Here is a 21,782-nt window from a genome sequence, read left to right as displayed (position 1 = left end):
TGGACAGATAGAGGGAATCTGCTCATTTACCCAGGCTATCTGTCACCGGTGATACATGCGATAAGGAGGGGAGTAATCTGCATGTGACCGAGTGTGTGTGTGTGTGTGTGTGTGTGTGTGTGTGTGTGTGTGTGTGTGTGTGTGTGTGTGTGTGTGTGTGTGTGTGTGTGTGTGCGTTTGCGGGTTGGATGGAGGACGCATACATGCATGCAAGCGTGCAAGTGTTTGTTTAAACCACGGCTGATAGTAGCCTAGCTAGACCAAGGATAGGGAAACTCACAGAGCTCTCTCTCTCTCTCTCTACCCCCCAATCTCCCGCTCCCTCTCCCTCTCCCCGCCCGCCCCCCTCTCGCTCTCCCAGGTTCAGAGGGAGATATACAGTATCTGACAACTCCGTCTGCTCCCACCTCCCTCGCTTATCGCTCGACATTCCAGCTGTCCCTGTGTATATTTTCCTTCGGATGAAGCCCCCCCCCACACACGCCACTCCCGCCCGCCCCAACACCTCCGCCCGACACCTCCGCCCGTGGCTCCGTCCGTGCCGATAACAATCACCTGCAGCGGGCTTACACCCACCCGCCCCGCCCCGCCCGCCCGCCTGCCCGCCTGCCCTCCCTCCGCCTGCCGCACGGCCAACCGTAATCCCAGAGTGACCTTTAACGCCTGCGGTCTGCGCACACGCCGCCCTGGGAACACGATAACACGTGAGACGGAGCGGGAGACACACGCAGATCACGTTCCCTCATCCCAACGGGGGCCGGGGGGGGGGGGGGGGGGGTGGGGGGTGAGAATTGTTGTTGTCCGCGTCTGATTTAACATGCATGACTTTAACATGCGTTTTTTTGGTGGATGCCCATATTAGGTTAATCCTAATATGTTAATCCCAGGACCACTTAGGCTAGGCTCAACCTGCAGACACGTTTTGAGTACACCTGTGTGTACGCTGTGTGTGTGCGTTGGTGCGTGGCAGCCTGTGTGGCCGCAGACAGAGTGCAGTGTGGAGACCCTAGTGTTGAGCCAAAGCTTGTCTCTTGAACCCAATCTCAGCAGTGAAATAAGGAGCTCGGACGAGGTTGTGAATGGCCACACACACACACACACACACACACACACACACACCACCGTCTGTCTGGACCCATCATGCGCCTTCTCTTCACGCCGGACACACTGGGAACAGCCTGGCGCCCCCCCCCCCCCCCCCCCCCCCCCCCCCCCGCTCTCTCCCTCCACTCACACCTCTCCCGGCTCTATTTTCCCTCTAATTACCTTGTTGTACGAGCAGCAAATGCTACCTAACGATTCGCTTAATTGCAGAAGTGGTACATTAGACGATATCAAAGGACCTTTTTAAAAAGTCATCCCATCCCATTCTGAGCGGCATTTAGAACCGACCCGACACATCTGTTTCCCCCGGCCGCGCCATTTGCATTTTTTAAAAGGTTACACATCGAACGCGGCGGGCGAGGGGTACAGTGGCTGACGCACGCGCACACATGCACACACACACACACACACACACACACACACACACAGACGGACACACACACACACACACACGTCAGAAGGCCTGAGTCACATCAGACGCTCAAAACAAATGGTTTCCGTGCGCCACGTCGCACACGCGCCATGTTTCTGGGTCACTCCGACGCCAGCTACTCGCTCTCTGTCCACCTGAAAACATTGGGGATAATTAACATTTTCCTCGTGAAACCATCGCCCCGGGGTGCGTTCCTGTCACGCTTACACACACACATGTGCGCGCGCGTGCCAGCGCATCGCCAGCTCGGCAGACAAATTTATTCGGAGACGGTGGCTGAGGTTTGCTATTCTACTGACACGCACTTCTTCTATGATTTATGGAGCTACTCATTGACCCAGTTTAGGTTGAGGGGGTATGCGAGGAGTGGGGAGGGGGTGGGGGGGGGGGGGGGGCGGGGGTAGGGGGGTATCTGCTGCACATCCATCCAGCAGGAGCCGGCTGGGAATTGGTACAGGTGTGAGAGGAGGGAAGGAATTATTATGGGGAAGAAGGCCCGTCACCCAGTGGGGAAACACAGGTAAAAACGTCCTGTTCATCCATCCCGGGAATATTTATGAAACCAGCCTCCTCAGCTGCAAGATCTAGTCTGCACCCGGAAAGACACGGCTCGGAGGACACACACACACACGCACGCACACGTTGCTCACCGCTTCTCCGCGTGTGCTCAGAGCGGGGGGCAGTGTATTCATTTGTGAACAGTGTGTATAGCATTCACCGGACGACAATCGAAACAAGGAAAAAAAAAAGGAGTGAGACACGGCTGAGAGACTCTTAAATGCGGCGGGTCTGGGGTCCAATCTGCCGCTTATTAATAATGCAGAAGCAGGTTTCTCCGAGGTCTCTCCCCGTCATGGCCCCGGCTCTCTCTCTCTCCCCCTCTCCTCCCAGTCTAGGGGGGGAAAGCGTTGAGTGTTGCGGGGGGCTCAGCGGTGGGGTTCCGCTCGGACAAACACACAGAGCTGCAATTCAATTACCTCACCCGGGGTCTCGGCTCCACCGGCCCCCCCGCGGTGTGGGGGGGGGGCTAAAGGTGTGCTCGATACATAGGAGGAGGAGGAGGAAGAGGAGGATGATGGGGTGGGAGAAGGAGGAGGAAGAGGAGGAGAAGGAGGAAGAGGAGGTAGTGGATAAGAGAGAGGGAAGGGGAGGAACAGGGGGAGGAGGAGGAGGATGGCGTGGAGAAAGAGAGCGTGAGCTGGAGGAGGAGAAGAAGAGGTAGGTGGAGGAGGACGAGGAGTAGATGGGTTGGATAAATACAGCGGGAGGAGGAGGAGGAAGAGCAGGAGGAGGGGGAGGAGGATGATGATGATGATGGGTTGCATGAATAGAGCAGGAGGAAGAGGTGGAGAAGCAGGAGGAAGAGGGGGAGGGGGAGGGGATGCCTTTCGTAAACACGCAGCCCGTTCCAACATTGGATTTAAAATGTAAATGCCGCTAAGAGTTTCTTGCCTTGCACGATTAGCTCTGGATTTACAATCACTGGGCGGATGTCAGGCCCTGATAAAGCTAGTCACTAGCGTAAACCCCAACACCCCCTCACACACACACACACACACACACACACACACAGACGCAGATGAAACACACCCACACCTCCTCCACCTGCCCCCTTTGCAGAGCTGGATTACAGAGGGGGGCTTTACCCTGAAGCCCCCGTCTCCTCCCCACCACCGCCGGTAATGCCATCATATCAGTGTGCTCTTAGTTACTCTCCCTTCCTTATCCCTTCAACGGCCGGCCTCACGACCTCCAACCCCTCACCCCGAGGCACATTTCACCGAGACAATGTGTGAGGTAGACAGAGAGAGGTAGACAAGAAATGAGAGAGAGAGAGAGAGAGAGAGAGAGAGAGAGAGAGAGAGAGAGAGAGAGAGAGAGAGGAAAGACACAAAATAGTGAGAAGAGGGATGAAAATATATATATATTTTGGAGACTTCATCAATTTTTCATGAATGTTCATTTGGAGTTGGAGAGGCCTTTTACACCAATCGATAGATCAAGCTGCTGTCCTGCGGTCAGCACCTGGGGAGGGACAGCGGCGGGGTGGGGGTCTGCGGGTTGGGATGAGATGAGAGGACCACCCCCCCCCCTCTCCTATACGCACAGTCCATTTTCCTCAAATCACACACACACACACACACACACACACACAGCAAGCCAGCCGCCCCCAACCACCTCCACCACTACTACCAATCATAATAATCACCTTTGAGAAAAAGATTGTATTTCAGCTCATATGACACATGCTGCTGTAATGTGGCAGACGTCACAAGATAATATGTAGCCAACCGACGAAAAAGGATTTGACCGCAAGGTTGATTATATTTCTAAAGCTTGTCAGACTAGAAGTAATTCAGTATTGCAATCAACCGAGTACAACACGATATAAACATCTCATTATGTTATTGAACTACACATTTCAGATTTGTGTGAACCCTGCACTTCCAGCAATACAGAACAACATTGGAGTGGATACATCGCAACATGTCACTTTCTCATGACATTCGTATAGCAGTGAAAGTCAACACCGTCGTTAGTGGTAATTGTTGATAGGTATGACAAGGGGACAATAGAGGACCTAGAATATAAACTTGGGGGATTCCAGAAACAGACAGAAATGCTCCCCTCCTGTATTCCAAATTTGGCTGGTATTCATGTGCCACAGAGAATGCCTTAGGACAGTGTTAAGGGCCGTATGGCTACGTGGCTGATGTAAAGTATTGGTTTCTGGACTGTTTTCCCTCATTAAATGTGCATTTCATTGTTCACTGTTGTACTCATTTTGAGGAAGTGGGGGAGGGGAATCAGTGAGAATTCCCTTTTAGCTAAAGTGCATGAGAAACATTAATTATTGATCGGCTGATGGAGTGAAGTAAATAGAAGGCTTTTTGTTAAGCACCTGGCACGGTTAGATCTACGAAGAGCCAAATCCAATATACTCTCCTTTAATGACATCAGATCTAGTCAACTCCATTCATTTCCCATGCCTTGTAGTAACAACAGAGTGCAGGGGCCAAAAAAAAGAAAAATCGATCGCGGCAGTAGTGAAACAACAACCGACCCTTGTTAAATACTGGCCCCCAAAATGGCGCTTTTGTTCGGGGTACTTATCCCGGTACAACAGAGGGGCACGGTCGCCTTCCTTAAATAGCCTGCAAAAAGGGGCGGGGTCTGGAAGCCCCTAGGATCCTCTTCATGGGAAGCCAAGCCTAAGCCCGCTAGGGGGGATCATCTTCAAAGGTAACCTGATCCACAGGTCAGGTTCTGCCCACCAGTGTCCCCTCTACAAAGTCCGGGCGGCCCGTGTCAAATAGCCATCAGGACTTTCATCTGTGGCTGTCCCTCTATCCCCCCTTCCCCACCTCCCGTCTGGGCAAGACCCTGGTCTGCAGGCCGTCATCTTCCATGGGTCCAGTCTGCCACCAGCCATGTCCACTTCAAACCATAAACCTATAACCTGAACTGAATTGCCCCATGGTGAAACTGACCTCATGTTGCTGAAACTCAGCAACATTCAATTAATTTCTGCAGGAGCACAGTGAGAGGACATCAGAGCAGACAGCCAAATTGAGATCTAATCCAGTCCCTTTTTAAATGACACTTACAGGATATTAAATGCTGTGTTTTGAACGATTGCGCCAATGCCTAGTCTAATAGTAGGCCGGACACAAAAATATCCACTCTCAAGAGCAGTGAATTACAGGAGCCTTCAATTAATTGTGGATTTTTCTTTCCCCCCGTCCACAAACAAGATACAATTTCCTGTTTTGAATGACCATTTAAATTACTTTCCATACTAATTGCATTATTACCCTGGGTGGCTGGAGAGCTACCGTTTATCCAAGGGAGTTTAACACAGCCCTTAGATTCAGTGGCAGGCGACAGAACTGCAGCACTCTCATTCTGGACAGAGATAACACCATCCACAGATGAGGGCAGAAACAGAGAGACAAACGAACCAAAAGGAGAAATAGAAAGACACACAGACATAAAACAGAGTGCAGAAGGAAGCACAAACAGATAGAAGAGCCAGACAGAGAGACGGAGAGACAGAAAGACAAAGGTGAATGCGTGAATAAAAAAGGGACTCACATGCTACTTCCAGCGAGGCGTTACGGCTGACGGCCTCCCCCAGGTAGTTGCGCGCCACGCAGACGTAGGCGCCCTCGTCGGGCTTGCTTCTCCGGCCGTGCACGATGCGCAGGAAGAAGAGCGAGCCGCTGGGCAGCAGCATGCGGTGGGACCGCGGGTCATCTTTGTCCGTCTCCACGCGCTCCCCGTCCTTGTACCACTCCACCGTGGGGGTGGGCCGCCCCTCTGCCTTGCAGTTGAGGGTGGCGGGCTCCCCCTTGGACACGATCAGGTCTGAGGGGTGCTCCACGATGCGGGGCGCAGAGTCCTCCTGGCGCAGACGGGATCCTGGGTGGGGGGGGGGGAAGAGAGAAACAAAAAGGACTCGTCAAAAACGGCAAAAAAGGCAGCAGGTTTTATTGAATGTGTGTTTGTTAAACGTCTGTATCGCTGAAACAATGGCGTCCAGGCGGGGAAGGGAAGAGGGGATTCGGGGTGGGGACAGGGACGTCGGATCATAACTACACCATGATAGTTGGGGTCGCGGCTGTTTGTTTGCCTTTGGGCTACCGACCATGTAAAATGAGGCCATAGGCTAAGACCCTAAACCACCGGTTCAACCCCAGTCAAAGAGCTGCCATCTGCTGCTACCAGCTCTACACTCAAGGCCTCCTGGGTAATTGGACCCAAGGGGGCACACTAGTGAATGGGAGAGGGGAGACGGATAACACAGACCAACAGTACCCGAGCACACAAACGGCAAATCAACACCGCACAAATACACACATACACTCATTTCCCTCATGTACGGCTTTGGCTTTAAGTTCTACAATAAGACCACAGCCACAAAGAAATGACTCCAGAGGCTCCACTGTGGGGGTGCGTAGTATGGCGCGCCATGTGATCCTGGATGCTGGGGAGCGGGCTGTGGCCAGATACTAATCCCCCAGAGTTGCAAAGGCAGGGGCCCCCTTCTTTCTTGTGGAGCCCGCAGTGGGTGATCGCCGAGTCTGGCTGCTATGATAATGTCGGCCCCCAGTCAGGGAGCTGTGTTTGCCTGTGACCAGGTCTTAACCCCGGAGATAAGGGACCCGGGGCCACACACACATTTACATCTCTATGGCCGCAGAGACCAGGGCTGTGCACCACAAGGGCTTCACCAGAAAACTGTCAAACATCAGCACAAGGGCTAAGAGAGATGGAAAAAGATAGGGAGAAAATACCCTTTCCCACCAAGATTGTTTTTTCTATAGTTTCTGGAATATTTAGCATTTTTAACTTTGGAAGTAGGGAGTTGTTGTTCAATTGTAATGAATTGGGAGCTGGTGCTTGGATAGAGGATTCTCTACTCCAGACCTCATTTAGCAGTGCATTTTACGTGCCTAATATAGAGTAAAAAATAATACCACAATAAATAACAACAGAATATCAAAATGTGTTCGCCAGTAACACAACCACAAAATACCAGTGAAAGACGATAAAGAAATCCGCCTGATGTCAAAACGATCCAGCAGCTACCTCAAAGCACCCCTCGCGCCTTGTGCCTCTGCCAGGCCTCACTATGGGACTCCCACAACAGGAGAGGGCCCAGCTCTTTGTTTAGCTAGCGGTGCACCAGTTTCCCTGCCGCTTCATACTTGTCATCCCCTGGGGAGCAAGGACAACCAGCATGCCCCCTGTCTCTCCTCCCGCCAGGCAAGAAGGACAGCCAGATACCCCCACCATCAGCACAAAAAGCCCCGCAGAAGGCTGGCTATCGGTGTGTACTGTGTGCACACAGTGTCTTCGCTGGGGTCGACCGTCAGACAGGGGCATATTGACCTCTGAACAGAAGGTGGTCTGTTCTCTCCTCTCCCTAATTTGCCCTAATTCCCTCCATTTCCCTGTCATTGATTAGTGATCAGCCCCGGTGTCTTGCTCTAAGTGGGGCCACAAACAGAGGGGGGGGGGGCTGCTGGTAGTAGCAGGGGCCACACGCAGTACATAACCCGGTGATCTAATCTGAGCGGCTCTGTCTGGTGCTCTATGGATCCGCTATTGGCCCCTGGAACTCAGGAAATCCATGCCACGTGCATTTTCTCCTTTACATGTCCCCCTTCAGGCAGATATCCCTGGTCCATCTTACCCCAGATGCACTCTGGGTAACCTGATCCCCCGGTATTGAATGCTGTTTTGCAAGCAAGGCGGTGGGGGGCGGGGGGGTTTGTAATCAGGCGGTAAATGGCTAAATGAATGGAGCTGGAATTAACATGGTGACATTGATAAATGGTGAGGGGAAGAGATAAAACACCGAATTGGACACCCCAGTCTTTTCTCTCAAACTGAGTGTCAAATGTGCAATTTATTTTTATCTCATCGGAGCATCTGCTTCACCCATAATCCGGCGGGCCCCGCTGTGTGCTCCCGCCCTCAGACGAGTGAGGCGTTCCGCGCCACACTAAACTGCGGCGACTGCATTTTGATTCCTATCAGTCTAATTTCTTTTAATCCAATTTCGTACCCCAATCTACTGCCTCCTAATCACTTAAACCTTGGGTCTCCCATCTGTCCGCAACTCTGGGTGGAGAATACACACAGCAGATGCCTTCAGCAATTGCCCTTCCACTGCCAGGGAAAGCAGAGTGGAAGCCAGGCCGCTTACTTGGCTGGGCAGGAGTCTTTACCTGGGTGGAGTTTGGACATGTGGAGTGAAGGGAGATCTATGGCAGCACTTCCCGCAAACAAAACATCAATCTCCATTCTGCGATAAGCACCTGGGATGGGCTGCCAGTTGGTATGAATAACACATTGACTTCCACACAACTTTCACAGGTGCACAAAAAAAAACGGTTTGCATCTATGCTATGTGTGCGTGTGTGTGTGTGCGAACGTGTGTAGATCCGTGCACAAAAGTACGTGCACCTCCCGAATCTCAGGTCCAGCCTAAGTGCTTGTTAGTCCTCATTTCATGCTAAGCGCTCCTCATCACAGATGGTGCAGGGTAAAAAATATATATATATAAAAAAAGAGGGACTAATGACTGGCCCGTGCCCGGGGCCTGCATCGCAGCCCAGCACCTCCTCGCAAAAAGGGAGAAAGTCAATTTTCCAACTTCCTATCGGGGAGGCTATTCTCACCCCCCCTCTTTTTTCCCGGGCAAATGTGCTTTCTGTTGCTCTCGCAATGCGATCATCGGCGCTGTGCAATCAAGTGCTCCCTGAGCCGAGGCGAGTCCACTTCATCGGGTCTCAGGGCGTGTGCGCTCTCCAATCAAACCGCTGTGTTTCACCCCGTCTGCAATAACACCACCATTACTTTTCCACCACCGCCACCGCAGCAACGTAACCGTCAGCTCCCGGAGGAGGGAGAGGAGGGGGGAGGATGGTGGGGGGGGGGGGTGTAAAAGGGTGAGAAGGCAGAGGCGCAAACAAACAAGGCAGCAGCCGCATCAGCAGCAGAGGGCGGTGATGAAATCATAAAGGGCTTACTGGACCGGAGTCCTCTTTGTCCGTCTACTTACACTGAACTCAGTGGAATTGGATGTAGCCCGGCGTGTAGTGTCACGGACCAAGCCAATACACTCTCGGCCCCGCGCTTCCTGGATGCGTGACCTCTGTACGGGATGCGCGGTATATTTGTGTTTATGTTGTTGTTTTTTTACCCCAGACTGTGATTTACCCCAGACTGTTTGTGTGTTTGTGTTGTGTCACTACAAATGTGACCTTAAAAAACACCAAAAGGGTCTATTGTTTGTATCTTGCGTGGCATTTTCGCTCGCACTGCAGTGAGAGAGGCATTATTCAGTCTGACCGGGCAAACCCCCACCCCCCTAACCTTTTTTGACTCGGCTAGCAATTAGCATTTAGCTTTTGCTATCTCAGCCAGTGCATCGGCAATCAGCCCAATCCCACACTGGTGGCCACACAAGCAGCAGGGCTTGTTCTATTAACTTTATCATGTATGTATTCACGTGTCCGACAGAAGGTCAGGCCTTTGATGATCTTTTTGTAATTATTTTTGTGAGCTCCCCAGAGAAATCCTGGCCCACCACCCGAATCAATACACACACGAGTACAAGTCAGAGCATAAAAAGAAAGAGCTCCCTAAAGAGTTATTAGTTATTCTGCCAACAGACAGTGTGTGTGTGTGTGTGTGTGTGTGTGTGTGTGTGTGTGTGTGTGTGTGTGTGTGTGTGTGTATATGTGTGTGTGTGTGTGTGTGTTGACCAGTTGTTGAAGCTCAATAAATCATTAAATAGAGGAAAGAAACAAAAACTGAAAACCTAAAATAATAATCTCCAGCCTTAGACTCTGTGATAGGATCAAGAAAAGCTGGACGCTATGTTTTCATGTGTTTATATGCCGAGCCTCGGCTGGAACCTAGCACAAGCCGAGCCAATGCAAAACGATTAAAAAAACAGATAATCCAGTCGACTCAATTATTCATTAGACCTCTGTTGTCCAATTGCTTGCCTTTCTATTTCTCTCTCTCTTTAACTCTCCGCTGTGTACCGCCTTCCTCTGTGTACTCACACACACACACACACACACTCCTGTTAAGCCCCCATTCTGCAGGGAGGGTGACAGAGCTGTGTCCATCATGTCATCAGATGGGAAATGGGAGATGTGGGGGTAAAATGGGGGGGGGGCAGTATGGTGAAGGAGTGGGGGGTAGGGTGGTGGTGGCCTTGGGGACAGATGTAACCGGCCGCTCAACTCCTCTTACGCCGCCCTGCTGGGACACCCGCGCGCCGACCGCTCCACACCCAGAATTCATCATCTTTACTGCGGGGCTGTCAGCAGCCTGCCCCCCTCCCCCCACCCCCCCCCCCCCCCCCAGCGGCCAGCGGACAGACCCCCGCCCGCTCCCTGCGCCATCGTCACCCTACACTACCTGCTGCTGCCTGTCCCCTGTGGAACCCGAGCAGGCCCCTGGATATAGCCGGAGACACGTGGGCTACAGCGCGAACGTAGAGGAGTCACATGATCGCATGCAGGGACGCACCTGCGACCGCTGTGTTTTACGACTTACGGTATTAAGAAAATGGATGGAAATAATATATGATAAGTATGTCTGAGTGCCACTTAATATAACGGGAAGCTCTGTAAGCTTTATATGTAAAGACTTCTGGATTGAATCTGGCTTCATTTTCCTTTTAAGCACTAAATAGTATCCACTAAAAGTGCATATCTCAGCCGCATCTTCTTCTAAAAATACAAGAAAGAGGGAGAGCTTTCTAGCGATGTCACATGCTGGTCTGTGTCCCACTTCAGTGATCTGCCTCTGCCTCTCTCTTGGCAATAGTCTCTCTCTCTACCTCTCTCTTTCTACCTCTACCTCTCTCTATCTACCTCTCTCTCTCCCTCTCCCTCTCTCTCTCTCTCTCTCTCTCAGATATACACACAGAGCAAACACAACTCCACTGCATAGGTAATTCTAGGAGCGGCCCCCTCTCTTCTCCATCTGCAGTCACGCTTGCTTCCAACAATTATCAGATAGAATTCCAGTTGCAGGGAGAGTATTTTGGGACGTGTGTGTGTGTGTGGTGGGGTGGGGTGGGGGTGGAAGGGGGGGAGAGTATCTTCTTGACTTTCTATCTGTGTGTTTGTCCTCTCTGCCTTCATGCAGTCAGTGCGTATAAATAGATAACGCCGGGAAACTGAATATCTGATCCTGCCACGGAAAAAAAAAATGGCTGATTCACATACCGCGCATTACAACCTCCTCCCCCTCCTTCCTTCCTCCTAGCCCTCATCTTCCTCTTCCTTAGATATTCTTTTTCATCTCCCTCTCTCTCTCTTCTTGGCAATAATTTGCGTCAATTGACATCAACGGCGAGTGAATCTTTCTCCGTTCCAAGAGATAGCTTCAGCCAGAGAGCAGAGAGACAGAGAGAGAGAGAGAGAGAGAGAGAGAGAGAGAGAGAGAGAGAGAGAGAGAGAGAGAGAGAGAGAGAGAGAGACAGAAACACAGACCGAGAGAGAGAGAGAAACAAGATTTGTTTGACTGGAAACAAATGAATGTCAAACAAGTAGAAGAGGAGCAGAGGACATTTTGGTTGTTCATTTCCCGTTGCGTTGAGGTGTGTGGAAGAGCGGGAGGAAGAGGAAGCACACACTGAGTGTCTACGGGCTCACTCCCTTGCAAGGACCCGTGGAGCCAAGGCTGGTTCTCTGTAGGGGCTGTCAGGTCTCTTGACGGGAGAGAAGGGGCACAGTGAACTGTGTGATGCAGATTAAATGATTTCCAATTCCGGGGCCCGGTCATGCGTGTCGCCTCGGCACACCACCTATGTGTTTTTCGTTTTTCTCCCCTGCTGTACCTCATTCCCCTGTGAAGGCACCGTGGAAGCCAGACGGCTCAGCTTCCTGCCTGTCTGTCTGTCCTATTACAGAGCACTGTGGAGCCAACACAGTGAATGAGCCATGTGTCCACACGTTCCAGCCGTGATGCGACGATGATGATAATGAGGAGGTGTACGACTGGTGCATTTGTTTAGGTTTGCATTTGAGTGGGCCGCGTTGGTGTGGGTGGCTGTTAGCTCGCAATGCATTACGCGCGCATGAATGTCGCGTGTCGCCGTGCAGGTGTGTGCCTCCAGTTCCAGGTGCATGTAGAGACGGTCTGGGGTTCAACTAAATAATAAAACACACACTCACTTTGCAGAGGCCTAGCAGAGAGAGAGAGAGAGAGAGAGAGAGAGAGAGAGAGAGAGAGAGAGAGAGAGAGAGTGGTGCCATGCCGTGCCATGCAATGAATGGGCCGATTGATTCTCCCTCAAGCATTGTAATCTCCTCAGTCCACCTGCATTGCTTAGCTGCCCCTGCAAATTGAATAGTGAGGTATAAATAACTGCTTCATCGCTTCAGAAATTAGGGCGAAAGGGCAGAGAGAGGTGGGAGGGAGGAAGGCTGGGTGGAGGGCTTCTAGAGAGAGGCCGGGGGCGAAGGTGGGGGTCAGGCAGGGGGTGAGCGTCGGGAGCCTATGATACACAGTGTGGAGAGATGGATGGATAACTGGGCGGGGAGGTGTTGAAGCCAGGACTGTGGTGCACACGTTGCCATCTCTGCCCCCAACTCCAGGTGTCAATAAGGGCAGTAAACAGCTTTGGCCAGACCCTGCTAACACGGCGAGCCCCTGCTAGCCTCATGGACCTGCATGTCAACTCATTATTATAAGAGCCATACTAGCCATGCACTTCTCAACAGGCTCGATTAGGCTAATCAAATGGCCCTCCTGCAGTAGTTCAACAAGGGTGCATGTGCACATGTGTGTGTGTGTGTGTGTGTGTGTGTGTATGTGTGTGTGTGCACATGTGTGTCTGTGTGTGTGTGTGTGTGTGTGTGTGTGCACGTGTGTGTGTGTGTGTGTGTGTGTGTGTGTGTGTGTGTGTGTGTGTGTGTGTGTGTGTGTGTGTGTGTGTGTGTGTGGGGGTGTGCACATGTGTGTGTGTGGGTGTGAATTCCCCCAGATGAGATTTATGAAATGTCTATTCCGCGGGACACTTCATCTCCCCTGGCTTAGGGGTAGAGGGTGAGAGCAGCAAATAAGTGGATAAAGAACTCATTCAATTTAGCCAGAGCCACGTTTTCAAGCCCAACGGAAAAGCAATGGGATTTGATGGTCATTAACAATGGTCATGCACACGCACACATACACACACACACACACACACACACACACACACACACACGCACACACACGCACACACACACACACACATACACACACACACACACACACGCCTAGAGCCACCACTTCTAAATGTCATAACTCTAATACTAGCTGTGCATTACAAGGGGGGGGGGGGAGAATACCTGAATGACTTACTGCCCCAAGCAGCTCTCCTACATTACCATGATCCAGGAAGGGAGGGAGCAGAGGGTTCAAACATTCACGGGGTGGGGAGGGGGAAGATTACAGTAGTTTTTTGCATAAAACCCTCCAATTTTAGATTTTTGTGACAAGTGGGTCACCTCCTACTCTCTGTGTCCCGAATTACCCCCCCCCCCCCCAACAAGGGGTGAGTTCTTTTCCAATAAGGAAAAGAACTCACTTGGAGCCCCTTCCACAAATCCACACGCCCAGCAGAGCCGGCGCATACGGCTTACCGGGCCCCGATTAGAATCCAGGGCGGCGGTATCAAGAAAAAGCGGCAAATACTACCACACTATTTTTTGGAAATGCCCCACTGGTCGTGTGCTGTAGTTGAAGCGTGGGTAGGGGAGGGAGGGGGGGGGGGGCTGGGGGGGAGAGATCGAGACGTCACGCCTGAGCGATCCATCGACCCATCTGGAGATGGATTTGGCAGAATGGGACATTTATTCACTGGCTCCTGCCGATCTCCGCTGCATTACCGCCACGGTCAGCCCGGGCCGCTGCAACGTGACTGATGGGCGCTGGCGCCGGCCGTCCCGTCTCTCTCTCGGCCTCACGCTCTCTCGCACACGAGACAGACGCGCTCCTGCATTCCCATCAGCCACGGCCCTGACCCCCCCCGGCGAGACGCTCAGGGTGAGGGAGAGGGCGTGCAGGGAGAGACCGGGGGACACCTCGGGGAACAACGAGAACAACCATTGACGCAGTATCTGGTCCTCAAGATCACAAGCACAGGGAAATGTGAAGAGAGAGGGGAGAGAGCGAGAGCGAGAGAGAGACAGATCGACAGACAGACAGGCAGAGACAGAGAGTCAAACAGACACAGACAGACGGTGAGTCAAACAGACAGACAGACAGACAGACAGACAGACAGACAGACAGACAGACAGAGAGTCAGGCAGAGAGAGTAAGACAGAGAAAGAGAGAGAGAGAGTGAGTGTGTGGGGGGGAAATTGATCAGTCTTTAATTAGGTGTAAACGCTGTGTTAATTTATGCACTCCGTACCTTCACGCAGGAGCCCGTCAGTCTCGGGTTGATATGTATTCTATGCAAGTTGTTAGTTACATAATGAATGCTTGCGTAAGCACTAATCTCATTTGATAGTGTACGTGTGTTTTAGTGGGCCATGCTATGTTTGTGTCAGCAATCTCGCATGTGTCACATGCATGTAGTATATCGGCAATAAAATACAACATACACTGCCTGTATATGTTATTGTGTGTGTGTGTGTGTGTGTGTGTGTGTGTGTGTGTGTGTGTGTGTGTGTGTGTGTGTGTGTAATTTATGCACACGGTGGCTGTGGTGGCTGTGTTTGCATGCGTTTGCATGTGAATCCATTAAGACGTCCAGCTGTCCTTCAACCTGGACGCCTAGCCGTGCTACGGGGTGGTTGTTGGTTAGCAGCCAACCACAACAGGATGGTAAAGGCAGAGAGGAACCAACTGCCCATGTATCGGTGCATGCAACATCAAAAGAAAAGCACGTTGGAAAATAAATCTTCAAAAACATTTTCATCAGAAAATATGCTGGGTTTAAACCCCATTGCTTTGGAAAAAAAAATCCATATTCTTACTACTGTCCTCCAAATCAAAGAACGAGTGTTCCCTCTGGCCAGCAGGGGGTCTTATTCCACATCATCCACTCATGTTATCATTCAAAGAGCTTGTGTTGCATTGGCGTTCCCTCAACGGCTCTCTCTCTATCCGTTAAACGTGTGTTTTGGAACACACTGATACAAAGAGGAAAAACGGGAATTAAGTGTGCGAGTGTGGGTGTGAGAATTGCATCTCAGTGGTGCGGAGACAGGTGTCTGTGACAGTGCATTTATCTGTGTATGTAAGAGACAGTGTGTGCGTGTGTGTGTGTGTGTGTGTGTGTGTGTGTGTGATATAGGTACAGGTGTGTGAGGCAGCTGAGGGCATAAGCCTCCTTCTGCACCTCACAGACAGGTTGCTTCATAAATCTCATCACGCCACGGCCATCCTTCCCCACCTCCATCCCCACCTCCCCCCTGTGGGCTGTCACAGGTGTGCGGCTCCTGCTACCAGTCTACTCTGTTTGTATTCCGCCCTCATGGACGTTACAGGCAGGATACACAGCCCGGAGAAACGGACTGTCTGGAGGGCAGGCTGGTGTGGGAAAGAGGTGGGGGAGAGCGAGATACAAAGAAAGAGAGAGGTAGAAAGAAACAAAGAAAGAAAGAGAAAAAAAGAGAAAGAAAGAACGAAAGATTCAGACAGGAAGAGAGAGTGCAATCTAAAATAAAAAGGGAACCAGCCAGAAATATCCAGAAAATCTCTTCTGCTTCGAAACCTTTTGTTTCTTTAAGCAAAAGCCACCCGGGTATTGAATCTCCTTCCTCTGGGTAAATGTCAGGGGTATGCATGGTTGCGGCCTAGCAAAACGCTAGGATGAGCTATAATCTCTCTGATACTAGAACACACACACACACACACACATACACACACACACACACACACACACACACACACACACGGTTTGACATTTCCTCGGCCACCTCAGCAGTTAAGACAATCTCAAGACATTAGCTTACCACAACTCCTGGGAGGCTAAGATGGCCGCATGTGTCGGAATTTGCTCTGTCGCTGTTGACAAATGGCTATGACTCAACCACCAAACACTGTGTTTATTTAGTCCCTTTTTTTTGTATTTGTTACACTGCCGAAGAGTGATGTCTGCTGGCAGCACTCAATACCCACACACACACACACACACACCCAGCCTCAGACTACACGCTTCCACTTGTCCTATCGCTCCAGCACCAGTCCATACACCTCCTCCACTCCGTCTCCCTATCCGCCCCCGCCGCACCCGCCAACGTCCCCATCCATTGGCTCTTGATGATCCTAATCAGAGAGTAATGCCCGCCCCCCACCCCCCTCCTCAAGATGGGTGCAGCATCACCACGGTGACAGGGCTTGACTGCAGGGTGGGACGTCAAGAAGAGGAAGAGAGAATGAGGCTGAGGAAGAAGGCCTTCCTGCACATCCGGGATGATGGCTCGTCATTACCGCCATCCAGCAAATGAACCGCAATTACAGGAGCAAGGCTGGCCTAAACGCTGCCAGCTCAAGCAGAACAATCACATTTGGGTGGCGGTGGCGGTGGCGGCGGTGGTGGGGGGGAAGTCGGGTATGAGACACAGTGATGGCTCTTACACACCATGACTATTCTGCCCTCCGTCGCCCGTGTCTTTCTTTAATCTGGGCTCGCTTTCCATTAGGAGACGCAGCGGAGTAGACCCCCAGTCATCATAGGTTAGCGTGAGTGTTGATAGCACGCAGGGGTGCGTCTCCATTACAGGTCCCCCCCCACCCCCTAGCAGACTCGGGTTCTTCTCTAGAAGAGAAGCTCTGATCGGCTGATCATTTCGGATTTTGGTCGGCATTCTCCACTCACTCGAGTCCCAGGCGTTTCTCTAACAAACACAATTACTGAAGCTCCCTTGACTCAGCAGCAGAGCCCCACAGCCCTGACAGATAGGGGACGCAGGGATATCTAGGCTACCACAGCCAGGTGCCTCCTCCCTCCCTCCCTCCCTCCCTCCCTCCCTTTGTGTCCTCTCAGAGTGGCCCGCGCCAGGCCATCTTTCACCAGCTCCCAGGGGGAGGCAGCCTGCCTGACTGCATGAATGCAATGTCACCGCCGGACAGACCCCTGGATCCCTCGCAAGAATGCAGGGGTCCTCAGAATAGCTCCAGGGGGCCAAGGGTGTTTGTCCTACTGTGCCCTGCTGGCGGTATTCGATTCCAGAGACAACAGCCCGGTCCATACCTGGACGGAAACAGCTGCGTGACAATAGGTTCCTTCAACCAAGAGGATTCTCCTGAACTCTTTTTTCATTAAAATCCTCTTGTTCTGTCCTCCGGTGCTACCTATTTTCCATTCTTTACCATCAATCACTCGCTTTTATTTGCTTTGCTCGACCCCCTCCTCGCCCTCTATCATCCTTTTGGCAATAGTCTCTCTCTCTCTCTCTCTCTCTCTCTCTCTCTCTCTCTCTCTCTCTCTCTCTCTCTCTCTCTCTCTCTCTCTCTCTCTCTCTCTCTCTCTCTCTCTCTCTCTCTCTCTCTCTCTCTCTCTCTCTCTCTCTCAACCCTCCACACTAAGCGACACCATTCACACGGCGGTTTTTTTTGTTTGCCGCTGGTGCCCGGGCGGTGAATACAAACTCCAGACCCTTCTTGGGGGGGTTTTGTCTGCCTAAGTGGACTCTTGGAAGGGGGGGGGGGGGTCCTCCCCTCTCCAAGGACCCTCCTATTACCCCTGAAAGGGTCGAGGGGTGGATCTACATGGATGGGGATGGGTGGAAGAGGATGGCGTGGGTGGTGGTGGTGGAGGTGGTGGTGGTGGTGGGGAGGGATGACATGGAAATGATTGGGGCAAGAGATTCAGTGCTTTCGGGGGGAGAGATCTGAGCATCCAACCATGCCATCGGCCAGCGCTTAGCAACCAGTGGGTTTGGCCGAACAGGAAACAGGGAGAAGCAGAAAAGCCACCACAACAAAAGAAAAAGAGAAAAGAGATAAAGGGAGAGTGGGAGCCTATTCCAACCGACACAAAAAGAATTGAAGCAAATGGAGGCGTTTAGAGCAAAAAGAGAAACACATTGAAATAGCCTTGGAAACCAAAGCCTGAGCTTAAAAACCTGAAATGAAATGAGAACATATGTGGAAACAACAACTACAACTACAAATTTCCATTGAAGCATAAAAATACGAGCCTCAACAAAAGGTTTTTTTTTTCCCCCCCAACCGAAAAAACAACATTAAACCGACACGATGATGAATTACATCTTCAGAGCTGATGGTTGATTTGAAGCCCAGAGCAAGCGCTCTGGGCGCAAGATATTTACTGTAAGCATAGAAAACACCGAAGATATGTCTCTCATCCCAATTACTCCAGTAGACCAAACATTGAGGCCCCACTCTGATGCTCTCCCCCAATCAGGCTTTCTCTCTCTTCACTCAAATCCCATTTTTCTGTGTGTGCGCAGAGTCGCCGATACAAGCAAGTCATCACATGTAGGCTAGTCTGGGGCGAAGCCCTTCTAATCCATCCATTAAAGCAGCGGGCTCGTTGGCCAATGAATCCCGGGAAGCCTTGTAAAACCATGGCAGAAAAGGGCTGAGTTTGCACTCAAGGCTAAATTTGATGAGGAGGGGTTGAAGCTCTGTCATTAGTCGTCCTACTGTACCGAAATGTAACAGCGGGAGCACTCTCTGCCAACCCCGAAAAACCACCATCATCATTATTATTAAAGATGAATCCAACATCTAACAAATGGGTGGTGGTGGGGGGGGGGGGGGGGTGTTGGGTGGGGGAGGGGGGCTCTGAGAGGGTGGTGGTTAAGTGTTTCAAGTTTGTGACTGATTACAATGTGACACAAAACCACAGGCCTTGAGTCTCAAAGCATTTTCTGTTGCGTATTCGCAGTGGCAGGGCATAGGCATACACAGGAAAATACACTGTCTTGTTAAATTACCGCCACAGTGTTTGAAGACACACTGCTTTACGGTTTGCTGAAAGGGACACACACACACACACACACACACACACACACACACACACACACACACACACACACACACACACACACACACACACACACACACACACACACACACACTAATTTCCCAACAGTGATCGTTTTTTCTAAACCACACATTTCTTGAACATTACTCCACAGGGAGTAACTGTAGCTCATTCTAAGTGTGCCAACGCAACAGCATCACGGAGGCCTAGTCTACTGGTGTTTCAGCCAGCCTGCCAGCAGCGAACCCAATCCTACGGTATCTGCTGTGTGGTCCCACTGTTTAGTCCTTTCGTTTAAGCAGCAGCGTAATTGCACTCGGTGGATGTTATCTGTAGTCAAGCAGGTCACGGCCACTGTCTATTGGCTTCATAATGTCCGCAGTGAGCCATTTAATAACTTGGCGAATTGGCCATCATTTGGCTATAAGAGTAGATAAGCTTTTTTCCTATTTTATTTCAATGGTTGACAAAATGACTTAGTTAATAAATGAATTCAAAAATATATATTTTTCAGATAAATTACGTAGGCCTATTACAATTGTAGCAATATAACTAATGTATATATTTTTCTAAATAAGCAAGATAATTATTGTAATAGGCAACAAATTCTAAGATTAAACAGCAATATTTATTTTTATTGAATGATTCTAGGCCAACTGTAGCTACCGCTTGACTGAGGACTATAATTGGCTACCTGATATTGGTTATGAAATATTAACCAGCGCCCAGATGATAATGAGGTGGTGTAAGACATGAACCAGTGAATAAATGGCACTGTAACTTCCATACGGAGAGTTTCGTAGTGCGTCTGAGAAGTAGACTATATGATATTAAAAACGCAATGGCAAGAGACGTGGGACAACTTACCATCAACTTGAAAATACAGTAATCCGCCAACGAGGATGAGTGCTAGCGGACCCATACTAGCACATTAAACATCCACAGCTGGCGCGCAAATCCCTCGTCTCACTGCGAAATGTCCGAAATAAAAAAAAACACCTATATTCCTTATGTGGCAGAAAGTTGGGAATAGCTCCTAACTGACTAAAGCCAGTTTCAATGTCCGAGAAATAAGAGTATCCATCCTAGAGCGGGGTTACCCCGAGCTCGGGGTGGAAGACATATCCACAGATCGCTCCTCAGAACCTATCACTCACTCGCGATCTTAGAAAGTGTCTAACAGAAGGACCTACTCGAGTCAAACCCCCCACCCCTTCTTCCCCTTAGTTTAGGAAGCCAGCTGAACTGGGGGTCCACGCAAAAACCTCCGCGATCGCAGGTCCCGTCCACGGGGGAGTAAGCGTGCGCTTCCTCGCGGTTCCTCGCTTCCTTGGGATGCGTCTTGGAGCACCTTGAGCTGGGTCTCCAGCGGCACCCTCACCAATCTTCGCCGACGTCTCCTCCACTTGGATAAATATTTGTGAGAAGGTCACAAATAAGTCATTTGGGATTCGTGCACAAAAATGTAAATAAAAAGTGGTTCAAACACAACACAACACCACCAAAGAAGCCCCGCTCCGGAACCCTCCTCGTAGGCTCGCAGAAGCGTAAGCCCTTTTTAAAACAGTGTAGTCAATTCCAGTACATGTCAGTGTGAACATGGATTCTGCACTAACTCCTGCGGTTCCAACAGCGCGGCCACTAGGGGCGCTCACAACACGGGGAGTCCACGGTCTATGCTCGCTCGGCACAGCCGCAACTCCAACTGATCGCACACACACACACACACACACACAACGAGAAGCGGCGCGTCGGGAGGAGAGCTCTGGGAAGTGGGAAGGGAGAGAGGAGCAGGGAAGGACGGAAGGGGAGAGAGAGAGAGACGGAGAGAGAGAGAGGATAAAGAGTCGTCTATCGGGGATATTTGAATCTCGGTCTGAATCTCATGGTCTAAACCTGTCAAGTCTTAAAGATTGCGAGCCTTTCCGCATGCAAGTACGAATTAGAGGACGCTGGACAAATCATGTCTGTTTTCCCTATAACTCATGTTAACATATGTCATAGGCCTATTTGAGTTATTGTGTAAAAGCGGCCAACAGGTAGGACCAGGCCCACTGCGGACGGGGTGACGCTGCGCCAATCAGAGTTGAAGCCATTGTCTCAGAGATTGTCTTTCAACTAGGCCCATTTTGATTGATTTCATTTTGTGATGACGCTACATAAATATTGTTTGATTGAAAAAAGAAACGATTGTCATCTTTATTATCAAGTGTGTTTGTGATGTGTTGACCAGCTTTCGTCATTGATGACGACAGGCAAGAATCTGCGTCATTCTCCATTTTTAGACTACAGTGCTTTAGTGGGGAGACCACGTGCGGAGAGATTGATGAGAAGTGAGATGTGACTAATGCATAGCCCTACTGAATACTAGTCAGGCATCATAGTCCTGCATTAAGGGAGGGCACTCCTGACTCGACATCAATAAGTTCACGCGTAGAATAGGTATGTCTTCTAACATGCTGCCGTCCGGCTGGGTTCATCAAGGTGTCCAAAACACGCTGTGTCTGTGGAGCCTCGGTCGGCATCTAAGTTCTGAATTCTGATGCAGAGAGAGGAGCTTGCGTTTTGTCCGCCCTACTGCCAGCGCACAGTTTCACTTCTATATTGTTACCACTTGATGAAAAATAAATAAATAGATAAATAAGCTATGAGCTGCGAGCTCCCCCTACCGGCCACAGACGTAATGATTTTCGGTCATAGATTGGCTTAGGAACACCCGGGAGGTATATAGACAAGATAGTTATTTTTGATAATGTT

The 21,782-nt window shown here is 50.7% G+C and overlaps 1 protein-coding gene across 1 annotated transcript in view; it reads right to left on the bottom strand.

The window, feature by feature from the left end:
• LOC311342459 (roundabout homolog 1-like) overlaps nt 1-20,682 on the bottom strand; it is a 47,459-nt gene extending 26,777 nt beyond the window's left edge. The window contains exons 1-3 of the mRNA XM_084467285.1: nt 19,893-20,682; nt 5,468-5,959; nt 519-686 (exon numbers count right to left, since the gene is read on the bottom strand). Of these exons, the coding sequence (XP_084323411.1) occupies nt 519-686; nt 5,468-5,959; nt 19,893-19,947 (715 nt within the window). The 5' untranslated portion in view covers nt 19,948-20,682. The remainder of the gene's footprint in view (nt 1-518; nt 687-5,467; nt 5,960-19,892) is intronic.
• Between the last annotated feature and the right edge of the window lie 1,100 nt (nt 20,683-21,782).

Source organism: Micromesistius poutassou (genome assembly GCF_964030765.1).
Source record: "Micromesistius poutassou genome assembly, chromosome: 4".
Lineage (NCBI taxonomy): Eukaryota > Metazoa > Chordata > Actinopteri > Gadiformes > Gadidae > Micromesistius > Micromesistius poutassou.
The sequence above is the reverse complement of the archived record's forward strand: the minus strand, read 5'-3'. Positions and strand labels throughout refer to the sequence as shown.